This window comes from Strigops habroptila, chromosome 20 (genome assembly GCF_004027225.2).
Source record: "Strigops habroptila isolate Jane chromosome 20, bStrHab1.2.pri, whole genome shotgun sequence".
Classification (NCBI taxonomy): Eukaryota; Metazoa; Chordata; class Aves; order Psittaciformes; family Psittacidae; genus Strigops; species Strigops habroptila.
In genome coordinates this window covers 1998212-2017401 of record NC_044296.2, presented here as the reverse complement: position 1 = coordinate 2017401, position 19190 = coordinate 1998212, and the positions used below count along the sequence as shown (strand labels likewise).

The 19190-nt window shown below is 61.7% G+C and overlaps 4 protein-coding genes across 7 annotated transcripts; 2 read left to right on the top strand and 2 right to left on the bottom strand.

Moving 5' to 3' along the window:
- Positions 1–17: 17 nt before the first annotated feature.
- On the bottom strand, positions 18–1479 carry LOC115618316 (inactive serine/threonine-protein kinase PLK5-like). The gene is made up of 6 exons (XM_030509755.1): positions 1304–1479; positions 774–998; positions 565–681; positions 349–478; positions 188–275; positions 18–117 (listed from the first exon to the last, which is right to left on the bottom strand). Exons 1-6 carry the CDS (start codon positions 1400–1402, stop codon positions 18–20), a joined length of 759 nt encoding a protein of 252 aa, XP_030365615.1. The 5' UTR covers positions 1403–1479.
- A 1372-nt stretch (positions 1480–2851) lies between these two features.
- ADAMTSL5 (ADAMTS like 5) lies at positions 2852–6916 on the top strand. Of its 3 annotated transcripts, XM_030509161.2 has the most exons (11): positions 2852–2898; positions 2973–3133; positions 3553–3613; positions 3694–3802; positions 3899–4026; positions 4108–4231; positions 4857–4940; positions 5481–5644; positions 5729–5960; positions 6195–6266; positions 6359–6916. In XM_030509161.2, exons 2-11 carry the CDS (start codon positions 2988–2990, stop codon positions 6670–6672), a joined length of 1434 nt encoding a protein of 477 aa, XP_030365021.1. In that variant the 5' UTR covers positions 2852–2898; positions 2973–2987; the 3' UTR covers positions 6673–6916. The 3 variants fall into 3 exon arrangements, with proteins under 3 accessions (XP_030365021.1, XP_030365019.1, XP_032776251.1); XM_030509159.2 differs by having other exon boundaries at positions 4857–5644; XM_032920360.1 differs by lacking the exons at positions 2852–2898; positions 2973–3133; positions 3553–3613; positions 3694–3802; positions 3899–4026 and having other exon boundaries at positions 4182–4264; positions 4857–5644.
- A 1448-nt stretch (positions 6917–8364) lies between these two features.
- Positions 8365–14575, bottom strand: PCSK4 (proprotein convertase subtilisin/kexin type 4). The gene is made up of 15 exons (XM_030509154.1): positions 14390–14575; positions 13826–13930; positions 13650–13745; positions 13376–13504; positions 12665–12741; positions 12463–12551; positions 11521–11693; positions 11230–11442; positions 10902–11002; positions 10435–10538; positions 10164–10281; positions 9774–9950; positions 9349–9473; positions 8910–9029; positions 8365–8838 (listed from the first exon to the last, which is right to left on the bottom strand). Exons 1-15 carry the CDS (start codon positions 14573–14575, stop codon positions 8465–8467), a joined length of 2187 nt encoding a protein of 728 aa, XP_030365014.1. The 3' UTR covers positions 8365–8464.
- REEP6 (receptor accessory protein 6) lies at positions 14437–19174 on the top strand. Of its 2 annotated transcripts, XM_030509155.1 has the most exons (6): positions 14595–14817; positions 17282–17375; positions 17622–17760; positions 18100–18268; positions 18499–18566; positions 19037–19174. In XM_030509155.1, the coding sequence occupies exons 1-6, from the start codon at positions 14703–14705 to the stop codon at positions 19052–19054; spliced, it is 603 nt and encodes a 200-aa protein (XP_030365015.1). In that variant the 5' UTR covers positions 14595–14702; the 3' UTR covers positions 19055–19174. The 2 variants fall into 2 exon arrangements, with proteins under 2 accessions (XP_030365016.1, XP_030365015.1); XM_030509156.1 differs by lacking the exon at positions 18499–18566 and having other exon boundaries at positions 14437–14817.
- The last annotated feature ends 16 nt before the right edge of the window (positions 19175–19190 follow it).

The following is a 19190-nucleotide window of genomic DNA, read 5'->3' as shown; positions in this document are numbered from 1 at the left end:
GCCCTCCAGGTCCCTGCTTACATGGCACAGCCCAGGGCCCACACATCCGAGGGCACCCCGTGTCCCTTGCGGTCCAACACCTCCGGGGCCAGGAAGCTGGGTGTCCCACAGAGCACCCTGGGGAGCAAGCAAGGTAAGCCCCAGCCTGGTAGTGACCCCCCCCCAGCAGCATCATGGCCCCACTCACCCCCAGCGCCGGCCAGCCGGTGCCTTCTGCTGCGCCAGCCCCAGGTCCCCGATCTTCACCTGCATCTTCTTGGTCACCAAGAAGTTGCCTGCAGAGGGAGGTGAGCCTGGGCAGTGCTGGCGTGGGTCACCCTCCTGCCACCCCAGCACTGCCCCACGCACTCAGCTTGAGGTCCCGGTGGACGATGCCCTGTCCATGGAGGTAGCGCAGCCCTGAGATGACCTGCAGCAGGTAGTACCTCACCTCTGGCTCCGTCAGCCTACCCCGGGCCCGCAGGATGTTGGCGAGGGACTGAGGACAGACCAAGGTGCCAGTGTGGGGCCTGGTAAAGCCCTGGCACGGGGATGCTCCATTTTGGGGTGCCGGTGCTCGCTCACCCTCCGGCTGCAGTACTCCAGCAGCAGGTAGACATGGTGGCGGTCAGCGAAGTGCCCATGGAGGCAGACAATGTGCCGGTGGTGCAGGCGGCCATGCAGTTCCTGTTCCCGCTCCACCTGCATTGGCATGAGCCCAGCAGCCCCCCAGGGAGCCTCTGGATCCAGTGATTCCCAGCACACATCCTTGGGAAATGGGGATGGGGACCCACCCAGCAACCCAGGGACCGAGGGAGAAGGGCAAGGGCAGGGCTCTGGGGCTCAGCAGGGTCCCTCTGGGCACTGTCCTCCCTCCTTTGGGACATTCTGTCCCCCCTCCTTGGACTCACTCTCTCTCTGATGCCCACTGCAGTGAGCTGGGCTCGTGGGATGACCTTCGCTGCGTAGATCCTGCCACTGGCCACCTCCGTCAGCTGGTAGCAGCGCCCAAAGGCACCCTGCAAGGACAGTCCCACAGGAGTGAGCAGCCCGGCACCCCGGGGTGAGGCAAGGCAGAAGGGGGTCCCAGACAATGCTGACCCTAGGCACTTGATTTGCAATGGCTTGGTCCCAGCGTCTCTCTGTTGCCTCAGTTCCCCCTTCCCCAGTGGGGCAGTGGTGGGTCCCCCTTGGAGCAGAACATATTGGGGATGCCCCTGACCACAAAGTGCAGGGTGCCCAGTGGGGAAGGGGTGCTGGCCAGGGTAAGGGGCTGTCTGGGGGTGCAGGGGCAGGGCTGGAGCAGGGGTGATAAGGGATTTACCTCTCCCAGGAGCTGTCCCCGCTTGTAGAGCATCCCGCTGCTGGCATCCTCAATGCACCATCCAAGGAGCTCATTCCCTGTGCACCCCAGAGCCATCATTCGGCTCACTTTGCTGTGTCCTGCAGTGGGGACACCCCAAGGGACTTCCGCACCCCAGCACCGTAACCCCTTCAGCTCTGGGCTGGGGGTGCTGAGGCTGCCCTTGGAGCCCAAAGGGTGCTGGGTGAGAGGGGGAGGGACACCCAGCAACCCAAGCTCTGCCAGTCCCCGGCACACTAAGCCACCCCAGCAGATCCTGCTGCACCTACCAAGTGCTAAGCAGGGACCCCCGCTGAGACCAAACCCCTCCCCGGGATGCCCAGAATCAGGAGGCACCAGGAGGGTCCCGGATCAAGATGAGGCCGGGGGGAAGGTCCTGTCTGCCCCTTTCCCTTTGCAGATGGGGGTGGTGGTGTCCCGGGGGGGAGCAGATGGTACAGAGGAGCATTTGCACCCCTCCCCGAGATCCCACCAGCCCCCCTCGACCGCCGGAGCTCCGGGCCCCGAAGGGTTAACGGGCGGCCGGGAAGGGCTCGGCGCACCTTTTGGGGCTGGATATTAATAACGCAGCGGGGAGGGACGGGAGGCGAGCGGGGCGGGGGGGGAAGCCTCGCCCGCCACCCCCCCTTCCCCGGAGCTGCGCAGGCGATGCCCGGTCGTCCCGGGTCCCCCCTCCCCGCCTCCGGGACGGGACTGAGCACCGGGACGACGGTCGGCATGGCCGGGCGGGGCTGTCGGGGCCGCCCGGTGCTCCGCGGGGGACACCACGGTGCCGGGTAAGGTCCCGATTCCTGTTTAACCCCTCGCGGACCCCCGAGGGACACCCCGCAACCCCCCCTCCCCGCCCCGCCCTGGGTCAGCTCAGCTCCAGTGGGGAAACTGAGGCACTCGGAGCCTCCTGGCCACTACCGGGGTCTGGACATCACCCGGACACCCCCCCTCAGAGCGGCGGCACCTCAAGTCCCCCTGCCTGGGGGGGGACCCAGCGTCCGGGGCACCCGTGGGAGCTGCGGGGCGGGAGGAAACCGGCGCAGCCGGCACCCACCTCACCCCTGGGCTGGGCGGGTTGGGAGTGCTCCAGGATAAGGCGCTTTGGGGCGCGGAGGGGCCCCCGCGCTGCCCTCCCACGGCGCTCGCCCCATGGCGGGGCCGGATCCGGATCAGGGAGCGACACGGAGTCCCGGCCCCGCCGCGCAGGTCTGGTCCTGTCCCGGCTCCGCCGCCGCGGGGCCGCGGGTGCGGCGGGGCCGTCTCCCGAGCCCGTCGCCACGCGGGGCACGTGTGCGGGACGCGGTGCTGCCCACCCGCCTCGCCCCGGACCCCGCATGTCCCTCACGGTCCCACATGGGCCCCCCCCGCTGTGTCTTGTCTTGCCGCCTCCTTTCCCCTCGCTGGAGTCTCCCTGGGGGGGACACACATGGAGGTGCCCCCTCTCCGCAGCACAGAGGCGGCCCCACTGCGCTGGTCCCGGGGCACGGTGGGCTCAGGGTCTCTGCTCCCACAGATGCTGGTGGCTGCTGCTCCTGGCCTGGCTCAGCGGCGTTGGCACCGCGCAGGTGAGGGGCGAGGGGTGTGCGGCTACACCCCCCAGCCCGCTCAATCCCGCTGACCGTCACCTTTCTCCACACAGAGCCCAGCCCTGGGGATGCCGGCACAGGTCTCCAAGCCCCCAGCCCCTGGTTGGTCCCACTGGCAGCTGCCCCCCGGTGCCTGGGCGCCCTGGGGACCCTGGAGCTCCTGCTCCAGCTCCTGCGGGGACGGCGTCGCTCTCCGTACCCGGAGGTGCCTGCGGTGAGTGGGGGACGGGGCAGCACGGCCCCTCCGGGGCGTCCCCCGCAGCAGCCAAACCCCACATGACACCCAAATCCCGCGGCATGGCTCTGCCACTGCTCCGCACATGTCCCTGCAGGCCCTTGGCACTACGCTGCACCCTGGCCAAATCTGAGCCTGATTTTGGAGGAGGCGGGCGGGCGGAGCCAGACCCCGGTGCCTCCTTCCTGGTGCAGCTCCGGCAGGATGCGGCTCCATGCAGGATGTCGTGGTCCCTGCTCCTGCTCCCCCATGGGGATGCATCCTTCCCAGTCCGGCTGTGGCTCAGTGGCATCCTGGCTCCCGGAGAAAGGGGGAGTTCCTGAGGGGGATGAAGGGTGCAGCGGGGCTGCTCAGGGAGGCCGTGCCCCGGCCCTGCCTTGCTGACGCTGTGGCCGCAGGTCCACCGAGGAGCAGCTGTGCACGGGCGACCCGCGGCAGTACCGGCTCTGCCAGCTCCAGGTGAGCGTTGTGAGGGCCACGCATCGGCATGGCCAGCCCCAGTCCTGGTGCGGTGGGGCTCCATCCTGCCGCTCCCATAGGGCTGCCCCAGCGGCTCGGTGCCCTTCCGTGCCATGCAGTGCTCTCTCTACAACAAGAAGCCCGTCCTGGGCACATCAGCCCGGTACCAGTGGGTGCCTTTCCATGGAGGTGAGTCCCGGGCCTGGGGGGCAGCATCACCGGGTTGACAAGGGGCCACGGCTGCCACCAGCATCACCCTCTTCTCTTCCTGCCTGCCTCTGGCAGCCCCCAACGTCTGTGACCTGAACTGCCTGGCCGTGGGGCACAACTTCTACTACACCTTCGGCCGGGTGCTGGATGGCACTCCCTGTGGCCCTGGCTCTCCAGACCTCTGTGTCAGCGGGCGTTGCCTGGTGGGTGTTCGTGGGGCCAGTACCCCCGGGGACCCCCAGCCCTGAGTCCCCTCCTTGAGGTCACGTCTCGGCTCCTTGCAGAGTGTGGGCTGCGACGGGATCCTGGGCTCAGGTGTGCGGCCGGCTACCTGTGGCCAGTGCAGTGGGGACCATGACACGTGTCTCTTCGTGCACCGGCTGTTCCAGGGCGAGGACACCTCCTCCGGTGAATGAACCATTGCCCCGGCCCCCTCCATGGGTGAATGTTTTGGTTCTTGGCTCCCCTGTCCTCCTGTCCCCTGCCTGTGTCCCCAGGGCATTGCCTGGGTCCCGTCATCCCCTTTCCATCTCCCCAGTCACCACAGGAGCATTGTCCCTGGTCCCTTCCTGTCCCCAACATGTGGGGACAGGTGCAGTTGGCTTGAAGGACACCCCTTATTGGGGTGATTTTGCCTCATTGCAGGGGGTATTGCTCCTCGGGGGGGGGGATCTCTGGGGCATCTCTGTGGTCCATGGGGTCCTCAGGGATGTTCAGGGGTCCCAGGTGGCACCCAGGATCCATGTGTCCATCTCCAGGGTCCGTGGGGTGCCCGGCCAGGCTGTGGGGACAATGATGCCCATGAGGGCAGACAGCCCCATATGGCACCTAGGCCCCTCCAGGGCCATTGTTGGGTGCCCTAGATATCCCAGCATGTAAGGCCCAACTGGGTTAATGCTGCTGGTGCCTGGGACAGGGCTGGGGCTGCCCCAGTCCCAGAGCTCCTCTGTGCCCAGTCCCCTCCTGCCCCACCCCTGGGCTGTCCCCTCAGACCATGCCCCAGCTCTGCCCTGACTCTGCCCCATCTGCCCAGGTTATTTTGGGTACACGAATGTGACCAAGATCCCAGCTGGGGCCAGCCACATCAAGGTGACGGACAAGAGCCGCAACTACCTCGGTAGGACGTGTCCTATCTCTGTCCCAGTCAGTCCCAGTCCATCCCAGTCAACCCTGGTTGGTGCTACCCATGGGTGCAGGCAAGGCAGGGCAGGGGGTGGCTGTTCTGTGCCGTTCCATGCGGTTCCCCCACTCAGATGCTTTTCTGAGTGTTGCAGGTTCAATGAACTCTTCAATGAACACTTGGGGCAATTTTCCAGAGGCTGCAGCTGTGGTTTTTGGGAAGGGCTGAGCTGGAGCAGGGCCAGGACTGGGATCCTCAGACCCCCCAGTCCCCTTCTCAGTGCAGTTGGGTCCATGTCCCCTGCTGGGACCAGGACCTGGGGGCTTGGGGGCAGTTTGCACACCAGGGTTTGGCTTGGGATGAAAGCCAAGATCTTACAAGAAAGCAGATTTCTCGTAAGCCCCGACCACAGCTCTCCCAGCCCACGCTGCCCTCCCTGCTCAGGGAGAGGCCTTCGGTGGGGACCCAGCCATTGCCCAGCGCAGGGGTCCCAGGGCCCATGCAGTGCTTGGGCCTCAGGCACGCTCCCTCCCACAGCCCTGATGACGAGTGATGGGCGCTATGTGCTCAATGGGGACTGGTCCATTGCCTGGCCGGGGCAGTACGAAGTAGCCGGCACCCACCTACAGTACACCCGGACCCCCGATGGCACAGAGAGCTTGGAGGCCCCTGGTCCCACCAATGAGGATCTGCAAGTGATGGTGAGGGCAGGGCTGGTGCAGGGACGGGGGGCAGCCATCCCCCATCCCCCACCGCTCCCCTTAGCTCTGCCTCTGCCTGTGCAGGTCCTACTGCAGGAGCCCAACCCTGGCATCGAATACGAGTTCTGGCTGCCCCGCGGGCACCCCCAGCCTGGTCATGGCAACTCCAGCCCCCTGCGGCATCCCCAGCCCCGAGGGGCTGGCACCCCCCCACCCCAGGAACCCCTGGGAGCCCCAGCTCTGCCGCCCCAGCCCCAGAACTCTGCCACGGAGCCACCATTGAGGAGCCCCCCTGGCTGGGCCGGGGTCACCGCAGGTGCCTGCAGCCCCCCATGTTCCTGGGCTCTCTGCCGCACAGAGCATCCCAGAGAGCCCCAAGGCTAGAAATGAGATGGGAGCCCCCGACTTAACTCCCCCCCCTCTCAGGGGCCTGGTGTGCCCCCTCTTGCCATATGGGGCCCTCAATGCTCCCTCCCAGCACCGCAGGAGGGGGTTTTGTGGTCTCTGTGCCCCTTTTCCCCCCTAAACCGCTGCAGCTTTGCCCCTGCAGGGCGATGTGGGAGGTGCCGCACCCCCAAGGGACGCTCCCAGCGCATCCGCCACTTCTGCGAGAGTGACTTTGGTGAGCGCCAGGGGTGGGAAGGGGCTGGGGATAGGACATCATTGGGGTGAGGGACGTGCCCAGCTCAGGGTGCCCCGCACCTCGCCCTGCAGTCTTCCAGGGCCGGATCCTGGCTCGGCGCTTGGTGGGGCAGGAGACGCGCTATGAGGTGGAGGTGAAAACACTGTACCGGCACCGCTTCCCGCTGGTGCGCCGGGAGTACGTGTGGGTGCCCAACGCCTGCGGCTGCCCCCCGCTGCGGGAGGGGGGCGAGTACCTGCTCATGGCGAGGCAGCACGTCAACTACGAGCGCACACTCAACCGCATCCTGCTGCAGGACGACGGCTACGCCCGGCCGTGGACACCCCGTGAGGACCGGCTGGTGCGGGAGGCAGCCCGGCACTGCCCCCAGCCCCGGCCGCCCTGAGCATCCCCCCGTCCGGCCCCAGAGCCTGGGGAGGGGGCAGCCGGCAGGACCCCGGGGGCTGGAGATGCTCCTGCCGTGCACCAAACCCTTCCCATGGCTGCGGAGGGGTCTGCAGGGACACCCCCCCTTCCTGTTCGCTGCCCTGTGCCGGGCATGCTGCTGTCCTTGGGGTCGATTTGGCTGGGGGGGGTATGGAGGAGGGTGGTAATTTATTTTTTATGCAGAAAATAAACGTCTGTATCACCTTGTTTGCTGCTTGCTCCTTCCTGGGAGCTGGCCCAGGGTGTCCCGTGCCACCCCCCTCCTGTATCCCCATGCACCCGCTCAGCAGCATGGCCCTGGGGCCGCGATGGACACCAGCCAGGCTCTGCCTCCCTGAGGTCGGGCCCTGCTGCTTATCTCTCTTCCGGAGGAGGCGAGTGGGTCCCTCCCTGTGCCAGAGCCCCCTTGCCCGTAACCCAACCCACAGCCTGGCGGGTGCTCCCATGGGGCCCACACAGGGATGGGAAGTGCTGGGGATGCTGTGGGAATGGTTGCGCTGGTCATGGGCCTGGGGGGTATCCCAGGGTGGGTGTCCTGGGGTGCCCTAAAGTAGCAGCTGCCAGCCCAGGAGGGTGCTTAGCACATTGGGTAATTCATCAAGAGCCAGAGACTGGCCCTGGAGTCAACTAAGGCTCGGTACTGGGCTCCCCAGCTGGTCCCAGTAAAGCGTGAGTGATGCAGGTGCTCTGGAATGCAGGTGGAAGCACCTTGGGGTGATTAGGGCCAGAAAGGTGCCTCCAACCTATAAAAGGCACTCCCCCCCCCCCCAAGCTGGTTTGGGTTCTTTTTGTCTGGTTGTTCCAGCTATGGTGGGTTTGGCAACAGTTGCCCCGTGTGCAAAGAGACTTTGCGGGGATAATAGCAGGGATCTGGGGGTCTTGGCCACTGTTGGGCCAAGGTGTGGCAGAGAGAAGGGGACTGGGAGCATCTCATGTTCCCCTCTTGGTGCCTGTGACCCCTGGGAAGGGCCAGCTGGCAAAGCTACATCTTGACGGGGAGCATTGTGGGGCCGGTGTCTGCTCCCCCCTGTCCTGGGGAAAGAGTTGAGTGTATGTCCCCATCTAGGGAAGGGGGAGGCTGCTCTGGGTTGTGCTGACAGAACCCCTATGTCCCACAGAGCCTTCAAGCCCCCTCTTGCAGACCTGCTATAAGGGTGCTTGTTTTTCAGGGCTCATTGTGGATGAGTGCCAGGCTCCTGAGACCCTGTTTAAGTACTAGAGGCTGTAGGTAACCAAGAACTGGGGTGCACCGTGCTCTGCACTGTAGGCCCAGGCTGTCCTCCCCAAGCAAGGATTTGGGCTCTGGCTGCCTCTGCTCTGACGAAAGCTGCATGAGCTCATGGCTGGGCTTGTGCTGGAGGAGCTGGCTGCAGTCACTTGGGTGCAGCTGTTTGGAGAGAAGTCACATCTCCTCCTCCCCATGGTCCTCTGTGCCTGGGAAAGGGCACAGGGCTCCCAGCCTCACTGGAAATAGCTCCCTCGCAGCAGCGTGCCAGGCCAGGTCCCTCCAGATTGGTCTGGTCCCTGGTGGGGATGAACCAGGTAGAGAGGGAACCCACCACCTTTGTGTCTGCCAATGGATGGAGCTGGACATGGGATGGGATCAGCCCAAGCACAGCTGCGAAGGAAAGTCACTGTTGGGACAGAGCTGTTCAGAAACGCAATAACCAGTTTATTTCAGAAGCCAAGTGAGGGCAGCTCTGTCCCAGGCTGGGATCCAGATGCTTGTGTCCATGCAGCCCAGGCTGGTGTCACGCTCTCCTTCCAACCCAGGGACAGCAGGAGCTACCTTTCACAACACAAAAGGCCACACGGTATGTGACATAGAGGATGGCCGAGAGGATCAGGCTGCTGCCGATGAGGACAGGGAGCAGGTCGCTCTGCAGCCCCTCCTCGGAGGGGAGGCCTGGTGGAGAGGAGCAGGAGTGTGCGAGCTCATCGAAGATGCTGGCGGAGGGACAGGAAGTGCAGTTGTTGGCAGATGCCTCCTGGCACGTGTAGCAGGAGGGGTGGCAGCTGGCACAGACACGGGCTGTGCTTGTGGTGGCAGTGCTCTGGCTATAGTAGCGTGGGGGACAGTAGGACAGGCAGGAGTGCTGGTGGGCTAACAAAGAGCTGCCACACTCTGTGGAGAGAAGGTGGGTGAACCAGGCTGTGGGGCCACCGGGGCAAGAGCCCCATCCCCTCCATGCTCACCTTTGCACGCTCCCTGTGCATCCCGCCTGATGCACTTGTCCATGGTAGAGACTGCAAAGCGCCGGGCTGACATGTCCTCATCCGTACCATAGAGGTGCAGGATGAAGCTGGTCAGCAGACCTGCGGGCAGGAGCGACAGGACTCTGTGCTGGTGGCAGCTTGTTCCCACCCTCTAGCCTTTGGGATCTGCCAGGTGGTGGATGTGGGGCTGGAAGCTTTGGAGCTATGTGGGGGAGAGCAAGCTATGCTCCCTTCCTGGCTGTGTGGTGGCCAGAGACTCTCAAAACAAATATGGCCCTGCAGAAAAACAGGGCTCATGTGCCCAGGAGGAGCAGGAAGAAGTCGAGTCAACAAGTTGTTAAAGTGGAAGAAAGAAGAAGAAAGAATGACCAGGCACTGCAGGACCCTGGAAAGTGGGGTTCACTCTCTGGGCACCCACCTGTGTTATAAGCATCACCCTTGTTCTCTAGCTGAAGTGTCCAGGTCCCGTTTGGGTTCTCATCCCAGAAGTGTGTGGACATGAAGGTCCAGTCCTTGTAGCCCTGCTGGCTGGTGTCATACGGGCTGGAGGAGAGGACACCCAGGAGTGACAGCCCAGGGGCTGGAGGGGAGGAATGCAGCCCAAGGGGACCCTGCAGTCACCCTGTTCTTGGTATAAAGGGGCATTGCCAAGATGTCATGGGGGCCACAGAAGAGTTTTGAGCATGGAGGCCTGCTCACTGTGGGGGCCAGAAGTGGCCACTTCAGTGTAGGGGAGTGTCCTGGCCCCAGGAGAGGCTGTGGGAGGAGGAACCCCCTCTGCCTCACAGCAGCTGGCAAGTCTTACTGCAGCGTGCTCCCTGTGAGTTCGCAGAGTGCTCTTACCGCACAGTCACCAGTGTGGATGTGGTCCCCATCGGGCTGGTCAGAGTGATCACCAGGTCCCCCCTGCGGCTGTAGCTCAGAGAGAGCTGGACCTGGACATGCTCCAGGGAGCGGATGCGCTTGGTTCTCCCAGAGCAGACAACATCTGTAGAGACGGTGAGCTTGGAGCCAATGTTCCTGTCAAGTACAAGATGGAAGTAAGGGCATCTTTTCTGTCTCCATGAGCATCCTGCCTTCTAAGCACAGCCCTGTGGTTACAGCAGCTGTGCTGTAGCCACCGCTTTCTGGGAAGTAATGCCTGTTCCTGCAATGGGCATGGCACAACTTTGCTACAAGAATGTCCCCGTATGAGTTTGTATGAGGCTGGACTCAGGGAATAGCATCCCTTACCAAGGCGCGGGAAGAGCCTTGACCGAGCACTTCCGCTGAGGCCGAGTTCCTGTCCATGCCTTGGCCATCTCCACCAGCAGACCAGCATCCAGGAGCCCGTAGCCATAGTGGTGGCTCACTGAAGAGCAGTGAGCCCCTCTGCACTGAGAGAGTGCTGGGGGCTCTTGCCCCGGGCCCGCTGGTGGGGGTTTGAGGGGCAGGGTGTCTCCCCACAGCCAGGCAAAGGAAGCAGGAGCAGGCAGGGCAGGCAGCAGCTGAGCCCTCAACTCACCCTTGCGTTCGGCCCCGTTCATGGCCCAGTCTTCTGCCTGCAGGTGAGTGGGATTGGAGGTCCTGATGACAAGATGCTGCAGGTCACGCCAGGTCAGTGCTGGGCTGGAAGCAAGGAAGACTTGGGAACCGAAGGCTCTGCTTTGGGTTAGCTTTTGAGGGTGAGATTTGGCTCTTCTGACATGGATAAGTTAGCTGTCTGGGTCCAAGCTGGTCTGCCCTGCACAAAAAACCTTCACTGCCAAAATGGGAGCAAGAGAGACCTCCAGAGGACACCTCTCCTCCTGCCTCTGCCTGCTCTCCAGCAGTGTCCCACCATGGGAAGATGTCCCACCAGAGCCTGGGTAGACCTCAGCTCTGCACCCCAAACCTCCCCGCTAGTGAAGTCCCCCTTCCTTGTCCCTGAAGGGTCCTGGTGAGGTACCAGGCTCTCCCTGGGAACTGTCCCACTGCCATGACATCACCTACTTGGCCTCCAGTGCAAGGGCAATGATTCCTGCAGCCAGTGGGGCTGAGGCGGAGGTGCCCGTGTGCTTGTCAGTGCAGCGGTGGTGGAGGTCAGTGGTCACCTGAGGGGAGAGAAGGGTCTCAGCACTGCTGCTGGAGCAGAGGACAGTACTGGATGGAGCTGGTTAACTTCAATAAATGCTCCCTCTGGGTCCCTTCATGGTTTTGGGGTGTAATGCAGATATTCTAATAAAGCCCCCCCCTCCCTCCCTAGGCAAAGAGGGCTCAGATGAGCCCTCTCTGTGTTGTGAACTGGTGTCTGGCCAAAGTTTGCTGCTCTTGCACTCACAATCTGCACCTTGCTCGTGGTCCTACTGCTGTAGGTGGTGGTGAGGATGGCAGAACAACCCTCACTGTACCAGGGCCTCTGGCCACCTGCCAAAACGCTGCCCACTGACAGGGTGTAGATGCTGTTGGTGTACCCATCGCAGTTGCAGTTGTCATAGTTGATCCCACCGTTACCAGAGGCCCAGACAAAGATGGAGCCGAGACCACCCCGTCCCTGGCAGGGGGGAGATAGAGGAGGATCATCAGGGAGTCCTCACACCAGTGAGGTTCCCAAGGCCAGCACCAAGCTTACTTTGTTGACCCCTCTGTGGAAGGCCGCTGCAGCCAGCACGCCTGGCCCGTCCAAGGTCTTCCCATCATCCTTGGGGCCCCAGCTGGCACTGTAGATGTGGATGTGCTGGGGATGCAGGCTGAGGGACTGAGCCTCCACCATGTCTGTGATGGGACCATCCAACATCCGCACGCCTGCAGGGCCAGGGTGGGGGGCAGCAGTGTCAAAGAGGCAGCAGCACTTGGGAGGCCGGGTGGACAGAAGCCTCGCACATGCCACACCAGTGTAAGGGTTGAGTGGCATCTCACCAACCCCACTTCATCCCCCACCTCCCTGTTGCCTTGAACACCTTTATTGTGATGCTGCCCTAAGGAGATCAGGTTCCTACAGGCTGGAAGCTGTTTTCCAAAGCTCCTTTTTAAGCCCTTTCAATTCAGCCCTGTGAGTTCTCTCAGCTTATAACCCTATTTGCCCCACTCACTGCCACAGGGGAGCGCAGCCCTGGGAGCTGAGCCCTGTGCTGTGACTGGGTGTGCAGTGACACCATAGAATCATAGAATGGTTTGGGTTGGAAAGGACCTTAAAATCATCCAGTTCCAACCCCTCTGCCATGGGAAGGGACACCTCAGCCTAGACCATGCTGCCCAAGATTCTTTCCAACCTGGCCTTGAACACTGCCAGGGATGGAGCATTCACCACTTTTCTGAGCAACCTGTTCCAGTGCCTCACCTCCCTCAGAGTAAAGAACTTCTTCCTTATATCTGACCTGAACTTCCCCTGTTTCAGTTTAAACCCATCACCCCTTGTCCTACCGCTATAGTCCCTGATGAAGAGACCACAGCACCCTCTGCTCCCTAGTGAGAACCTGGCTCCTCACAAAGCAGCTCTGCCTGGGGCCATGTGTCCCTTCCACGAGTGCCAGAGCAACCTTTGTCCCCGCAGCATGCTGGAGCAATGGCTCACCTCCAACGTTGGCGTTGTATGCAACGCCTGCTCCACAGATCTGGTTGTTGGCTGCAGCTGCCACTTCTCCTGCACAGCGTGTTCCATGCCTGAGGGGCAGAGCTAGCCTGTGAACCTTCCTCAGTGAGGGGCAAAGGGGCCTCGGGCAGCCTTGGCCATGGAGAGATAAAGCACCCAGCACAGAGTGCTGGACAGAACTCACCAGTTCTCTCCTCCGGTGGTGTACCTGGGCTGGGGATCAGGGTCGTTGCTGTTGAAGTCATAACTTGCCAGGGGGTCCTGTTGCAAAAAGAGGGACTGGCATGAGCAAGCTGCCTTTCTGTATGGGCTGTGGCAACTTGACACAGCTGCCTGGTGCTGTGCCCAATGTCTGGCAGCATGGATCACCCTGCCTGGCCTGGAGAGGGCAGGGGGTAGTGCCCTTTGCACCTAGCAACCAGTTAACCAGTTCCAACAGAGGTGTTGGAAACGGGGTTTTGTTAAAGGAACAGAACTTTGCACATTGCTGTACTGCTTCAGCATGACCAAGCTCACCTTCGGTGAGGAAGCCTGGCGAGTCACCTGAGGGCGAGCCTTACTGCCCATGCAGTTAGGAGAGGAACTACAAGCCACTGAGATTATGTTGTTATAAATGACAGATAAGATTTGCTTGTCCTCTCTTGGAGCACGTGAAGGTTTACCACCTTTACTGGCTTTGCACTGGGGGCAATGTGTAAAAGTTCTAGCATTTCCCTGATGTGCAAATTCACTGCAGGAGACGCCAAACCTTTTGATCCAGCCATGGAGAGGCTGAGTTCCCACTGCAAAGTCCCACGGGAGGGATGAAGGCACCAGCTCCCACCCTCCCCTGGAGACAACATGCCCTGAAGGAGCAAGTTCCTGCAGCCTGCACTGCTCAGCCCCACATAGTTACATAGTTGGCAGACAGGTCTGGATGATCCTTCTCGATCCCATCGTCCAGGATGGTCAGCACGACCCCCAGCCCGGTGTACCCTTTGCTCCAAGCAGTGAGGATGTTTAGGTCGGGATTAACGTCGTTATTCTGGAAAATGGATTAAATTCGATCAGCCCCTGGGCTGCGGGTGACCTTCAAGGACTCTTCTGCTGTCTCATCACTGTCAGCATTAGTCCTGTTTATGTGTTGGAGAGGTGATTTGCTTGAGGATTAGAAAGCAGCAAAATCGCACCATGTACCACTGTTTATGGAACCAGGGATCTGTTGGCACCACACTGATGCTTCTCTTTGCACGCCTCTTTACAGTTTGCTGCTCAAACCAGAGGACCTGGGCAGGAAGCAGCATTGGTGTCAGGCAGAGCCTGCCCAGCACCAGAGCCTGGGTTCCTGCAACTGCCTCCCCCCTACCTTTGGCTCTTTTGTCAGGCGCATATTCCAGCCCCAGTGTCTGGTTAAGGCTTTCTGCCTTGTGCCTCGGTGTTTGAAATGATAATAAGGCTCTCCCTCCATCACCTGCAGGCAAAAAGAGCTGTGGTAAGAGAGCATGACATCGTTTGGACCTGTGTGCTAGCTCTACATGGGCGGTAGGGACCATAAAGAGACGTTTAATGAGTTGTATGTGGCAGGACAAGCAGAGAGCATCGCTTGGAACCAGGGCAGGTTTGTGGGTACCCTTTGGGTTTCCTGGCTCACCCGTGCACACACACAGAGGCCGTTAGCAATGTTCACCCCTACTGCACTCATCCTTTAATCTGCGTCCAGTGGCTTAAAACCACCTGAGGGAATAACCAAGTGCCCTATTCTAAAACCAAACCAGCGTCCCGCTCTGGGACACACGGTGGGGATGAGCCGAGGGGACAAGTGGTGGGGACTAGCAGAAGAGGACGAGCGAAGTGGGACACTGTGGGACACTGTGCTGGGCTCGGCCCGGCCCCCGCCTGCCCCATCGCTGCCCCATCGCGGCAGCCGCACCTGGCCCAGGCAGAGCAGCCCGTGCCGGCGGGCCAGGCCCTGGGCCTCCCGCGGCCCCGCTGCCACCCGCACGGCCCAGCTGCTCAGGTAGACGTGGGGCTCGGCGGGGCCCAGCGGGGCGGCGGCCACCACCGCGGCCACCACCAGTTCCGCCAGCGCCAGGAGCGGCCTCGGTCCCGCCGCCATCGGGGCCACGGGGGTTGAGCGGGCGTTGTCATGGCGACAGCGCCGCCCCGCCCCTCCCGCCGCCGTCGCAGCGGCCCCGGGGCAGCGGGGGGAGGCGGCCGGTCGGACCGGAGCCGCCGCAGCCACCATGGGCACGGTGCCGCAGCGCCTGCAGCGCCTCCTCGAACACCCCGGGCCGCTCGGTGACCTGCTGGGTCGTCTGGAGGCCCGCACCGGCGTCCGGCGGCTCTACCTGGCCACAGGTGCGACCGGGACCTCCGGCATCCCCTTCCGGCGGTATCCCCCCTCTCCCCGTCTCCGCTCCTGGGCTGCCCGCTCCCTTCCTACCGCTCCCGTTGTGGCGGGGTCTGCAACGGTCCCTCCTCCTTCCTGGGGCGCCCCTCACCGTGCCTCTGCACTCTGGGGCGGGGGGTCACGGACAGGGGCAGGCGTTTAGGGGCTGCGGGGCTGCGCTGGGAGGGGGCCGGGGGTGCCCGTGTCCGTCATTTGCTTTCGGCGGGTACAAAACCCCGCACCCCGGAACCCCCGCGGGTCAGCGGGGCCCGACCCCTCCGAGATGGGAGGGGGGGTCTGATGGCGGCGGGTCTCAGCGGCCACCCGGCTGTCCCCCGCGGGTCTCGACTCCCTCCCAGCTCTTAACGAGATCGTGTGTGCTCGGTAATGAGAAGGCAGCCGGCAGGACGTGAGCCCTCTGCTCCGTGCCTGCTGCAGCTCTGACCCGCGGCCGCTCTGGCAGCTCACAATTTGCCCACCAGTGTTTTATATAAAACATCCTGGGTTTCCTGGTTGCCCGTGTCCCGCCGGGTGCTTCCTCTGCCCTTCTGCCTCCTGGTGCGATTTCCTGGCCCTTTACCTGCCACGTGGCTTGTTTTCCTACTGTGAAGGGGAAAGGGGTCCGTGGATGGGTATGTGCTGCTGCGAGCAGGTTGTGTTTGGATGCAGTGTGTGGTGGACAGGCATCTTCTGAGCAAAATAGTGCCAGGGCTTTGGTTGTGCTTGGGTGTGATGGGCTTTTGGGTGTAGGGGAAGAGCAGAGGAACCACCTCCACCAAAGTGTGATGGTCTCTTGTTCTCGGTCCCTGCCCTGGAAAGGAGAAGCTGCTGCTAAATTAAAAATACCTGATTTCTCCTTCCCTCAGCTCTGGAGCAATTCCTAATTTGTGTTTGAACTCAGCAGGGTCAGTTCTGCATCTCTAGAGCTAGTAGCACTCATGGGCTGCAGTTTGGAGCCCATCTTGCTTGATGTTTGAGCAGTACAGCCAGGTCAGCCGTGCAGTGGCTTTGGCTGGGTAAAAATGATCCCAGAGGAGGATAGTGTTCCCTTCCAAAGGCTCAGGGCTGGCTCATGCCACTGCTCACCCTCCTTGCTGGGACAGGAACCATGGGACGACTCTTGCCACCCCACTCAGCAGCTCTTCTTTGTAATCAAAGCCTTTCACTTGGGTTTTTTTGCTTTTATATAAATTTATCTGGCGGCTAAACTTAGCCCGTGAAACCCCTTCTAAGGCTCTTGGGGGAATGAAACCCAGTGCTGCCTAAACTTTGCTGTTAGTTTTCCTTTAAGGCAGGTTTGTGAGTGCTTCCAAAAGCCACATTGCTCCTACCGGTCTCCTGGGAAAGACCCAAAGCACCATTCATGCCCAGAGCCACAGCCACCCCACACCAGAGGCCAGAGCAAGACACAGGAATGCTGCAGTGAGCACAGTGAGGATAATCCGTCCTCCAAGCCCGAGCAAGGGCTTTCCTCTAAGTCACAGCACAGATGGGTTAAATCCTGGCTTTCCTGCCTGCTTCGGGGAAAGGTGCTTACTTTGGTGGAGGAATTTGTACTCAGGGTAGGGGAGACACCGCTGGGCTGTGACAGTCAATGCCTTCAACTCTGGCTGTGTGTGTCCCCAGGCTGCTTTCCTGCTCTCTGCCCTTTCAGGGTCTGTGTTTCTGAGCCCACACGTGATCAGGGGCTCTTCACACACCATGATTTCAGCAGCAAGGGCTCCTTGCCCCAGCTCCCCCCATCCACCAGCTCCCCCAATGCTGCTGATCCTGCCTTCTGCAAGGGTCTGAGCACTGGGCAGGCTCCAAATGGCCAAAGCCTTGCTTACATTTAATTTTGATAATTTAATTTAATAACAGGGAAGTGGGATTACATTGATGCTTCTCAGGGGGCTGAATCCTCAACGAACAGGAGCTGCTCAGCACAAATATGTGCAGATGTGTACAGGGAGCAGGAGACGCAGGCTCTGGCAGCAAGGCTGCTCCTGGGCACTTGGCTCCCATCAGCAAGGCTTGTCCCTGAACAGTTGAACGGTTCCTACAAAATGCCAAGTGGTTTGAGCCCTGGCACGTAGACGAGAAGCTCCGTGCCTTGACTTTGGACTGTAGTTGTGTGTTAAAGTGTCTGCTTCTGACGTCTCTGCAGCCTTGGCCCGGGTCCAGGCTGGTGATGGGTCGAAAGTGCTGCAAGTTTGTTGTGGTAAAGTCCCTTCCAGGCCAGGCAGGGGACAGGCAAGTGACAGGTCGTGGTTCCCTCGAGGGAGGGAGTCATACTGGAATTAACTGGGAGTGGTCGTTATTCCCAACTGGAGGGTCCCACATACACCTCTTCTCACTACTGGGATGAGAAACCTGCTCTGCAGGCAGAGCTGGGGTCTCCTCTTGCCATCCTGGTGTTGGCAGGTACATGACATCCTCTCTCTGCCCTGGCAGGCTCTGTGACCTTCCTGGGGCTGTACCTTGTGTTTGGCTACGGTGCTTCGCTGCTCTGCAACCTCATTGGCTTCGCCTACCCTGCATACGTCTCGTAAGTACCAGAGTCTGGAGAGCTTTCCCTGCCCTTAGCTGAGGGTCTCCCTGATAAATGAACAGGCATTTATAGCTGGGAAGCTCTAGAGACCTTCCTGAAAATGCTGGGAACTGGCATGAGCCCAGCTTGGGGCAGCAACCTCCAATAGGCGGATTTGCTCCAGGGTTCAGAGGATATGGGAAGGAAGTGCCCACCCTGGCAGCAGGACTGCAGCAGCAGTGCCCTTTCCCTCTCCTGCCACAGCATCAAAGCCATCGAGAGCTCCAGCAAGGAGGATGACACCACGTGGCTGACGTACTGGGTGGTGTATGGCATCTTCAGCGTAGCCGAGTTCTTCTCTGACATCTTCCTCTACTGGTTCCCCTTCTACTACGCTGGGAAGGTACTGGGGGCTGCTGGGGCCAGAGTCCTGTCAGACAATGGCTGAACTTGGAGGAACCAAGCGTGGTGGGCTCTGTCCCGTTGGCAGGACAGTGGTGGTGGCCATGGTGGGGCCACAGTGGGGCTGCAGTCCAGCACAGAGCTCTCTGCAGTCAGCTGAGGTCCTGGCACCTCCTGTGAGCTCCAGCCTTGGGAAACTGCCTTTGGGCCAAGCTTTGGTTCCAGGGGGAAACTGGAGCAGCTCAGCTGCTGGCCTGCCCCTGCTGCCATCCTTGGGGGCTGCCTCGCTCAGCCCCTGCCCTGCCATCGTCCAGCTCTAGAGCGTCTCTCATCCCCACAGTGCCTGTTTCTGCTGTGGTGCATGGCGCCCGTGTCCTGGAACGGGTCGCAGGTGCTCTACCAAAACATCATCCGGCCCTGGTTCCTCAGGCATCACCGGACTGTGGACAGTGTGCTGGGCAACCTCAGCGCCAAAGCCCTGGACACAGCTTCCAGTGTCACCAGACAAGGTAACACGGGTCTGTCACCCTGCTCCCTGTCTGGGGCAGGTGATTTCCCCCCAAGCATGGCCCAGCTCCTTTGGGATGTGAGCAGCTCTTGTTTGCATGACTGGCAAGCAGCCGTCTCTCCGCGATGATGGGCTCGCAGCCCTGTTCCCCCGTGGTGGCAGGAGCCAAGCAGGGGTTGAGCTGTCCCCTCTCTGTAATTCTCTCTCTTCTCTTCGTGCCTCATGGTCCAGTCCTGCAGACTCTGATCAGCAGCAGAGCCCGGCTGACAGCCGAGGTGGCGCCACAGCTCAGCTTGTCTGTATGTAAAGAGCCACAGCTCCCACTGCCGCTGAAGGGAGAAGGGGCCGTTCTGTGCCAGCCCTACGAGCCGCTTGGCCGCATTCTGCGGACCGCTGCAGCCACGTTGGTGTTGGCCAAACAGAGCGCCTGCTCTGCCGGGTTGTGGTGTGCCTGACACACAACTGTCCCTCTCTCCCACAGCTTGTGTAGAGCAGGCACTTTCCCTCCTGCTTCTTCGTAGTCAGACCCCCAAGCCGTGCGTCCCCCCGCTTGGCCCCAACGTCTGTGTGCTCCGCAGCGCCGGTGACACTCCGGGGCTCCCGTTCAAACCTCCCACCCACTAACCCCGGCGAGGGCAGGAGCTGCAGCAGGAGAGGGAGGGAATGGGATGGGACGGCACCGCGTGCCCGGGGTGGGCTCGTCCCTGGGCACCCCTTGGTGGCCGCCGCTCCCGGGAGGACCCTGACACCGTGCCTGTGTCCCCGGCAGCCTCCGGAGCAGCCGTGACCCCGGCGCGGAAAGCGGAGAAGAGACAGTGAGAGCCACCACGACCCCAACCTGAGCGCCAGGCCCCACCGCTGTTGCCCCCCCACCCAATAAACCGCCGGGGGTGCTCCCCGAACCGCCTCTGCCGTGTGCTCCC

Coding starts and splice junctions, on each gene's coding strand:
- REEP6 (XM_030509155.1), top strand. CDS start 14,703: ATGGGCACGGTGCCGCAGCGCCTGCAGCGCCTCCTCGAACACCCCGGG. Junction 14,818..17,281: donor GCGGCTCTACCTGGCCACAG/GTGCGACCGGGA, acceptor CTGCCCTGGCAG/GCTCTGTGACCTTCCTGGGG. Junction 17,761..18,099: donor CCTTCTACTACGCTGGGAAG/GTACTGGGGGCT, acceptor TCATCCCCACAG/TGCCTGTTTCTGCTGTGGTG.
- LOC115618316 (XM_030509755.1), bottom strand. CDS start 1,402: ATGATGGCTCTGGGGTGCACAGGGAATGAGCTCCTTGGATGGTGCATT. Junction 682..773: donor CTCGGTCCCTGGGTTGCTGG/GTGGGTCCCCAT, acceptor ATGCCAATGCAG/GTGGAGCGGGAACAGGAACT. Junction 118..187: donor CCGGCTGGCCGGCGCTGGGG/GTGAGTGGGGCC, acceptor CTTGCTCCCCAG/GGTGCTCTGTGGGACACCCA.
- PCSK4 (XM_030509154.1), bottom strand. CDS start 14,575: ATGGCGGCGGGACCGAGGCCGCTCCTGGCGCTGGCGGAACTGGTGGTG. Junction 13,746..13,825: donor GCCTGACAAAAGAGCCAAAG/GTAGGGGGGAGG, acceptor CTTCCTGCCCAG/GTCCTCTGGTTTGAGCAGCA. Junction 12,742..13,375: donor CAGACCTGTCTGCCAACTAT/GTAACTATGTGG, acceptor TTTTTGCAACAG/GACCCCCTGGCAAGTTATGA.
- ADAMTSL5 (XM_030509159.2), top strand. CDS start 2,988: ATGCCGGCACAGGTCTCCAAGCCCCCAGCCCCTGGTTGGTCCCACTGG. Junction 4,027..4,107: donor GTGTCAGCGGGCGTTGCCTG/GTGGGTGTTCGT, acceptor GGCTCCTTGCAG/AGTGTGGGCTGCGACGGGAT. Junction 6,267..6,358: donor CTTCTGCGAGAGTGACTTTG/GTGAGCGCCAGG, acceptor CTCGCCCTGCAG/TCTTCCAGGGCCGGATCCTG.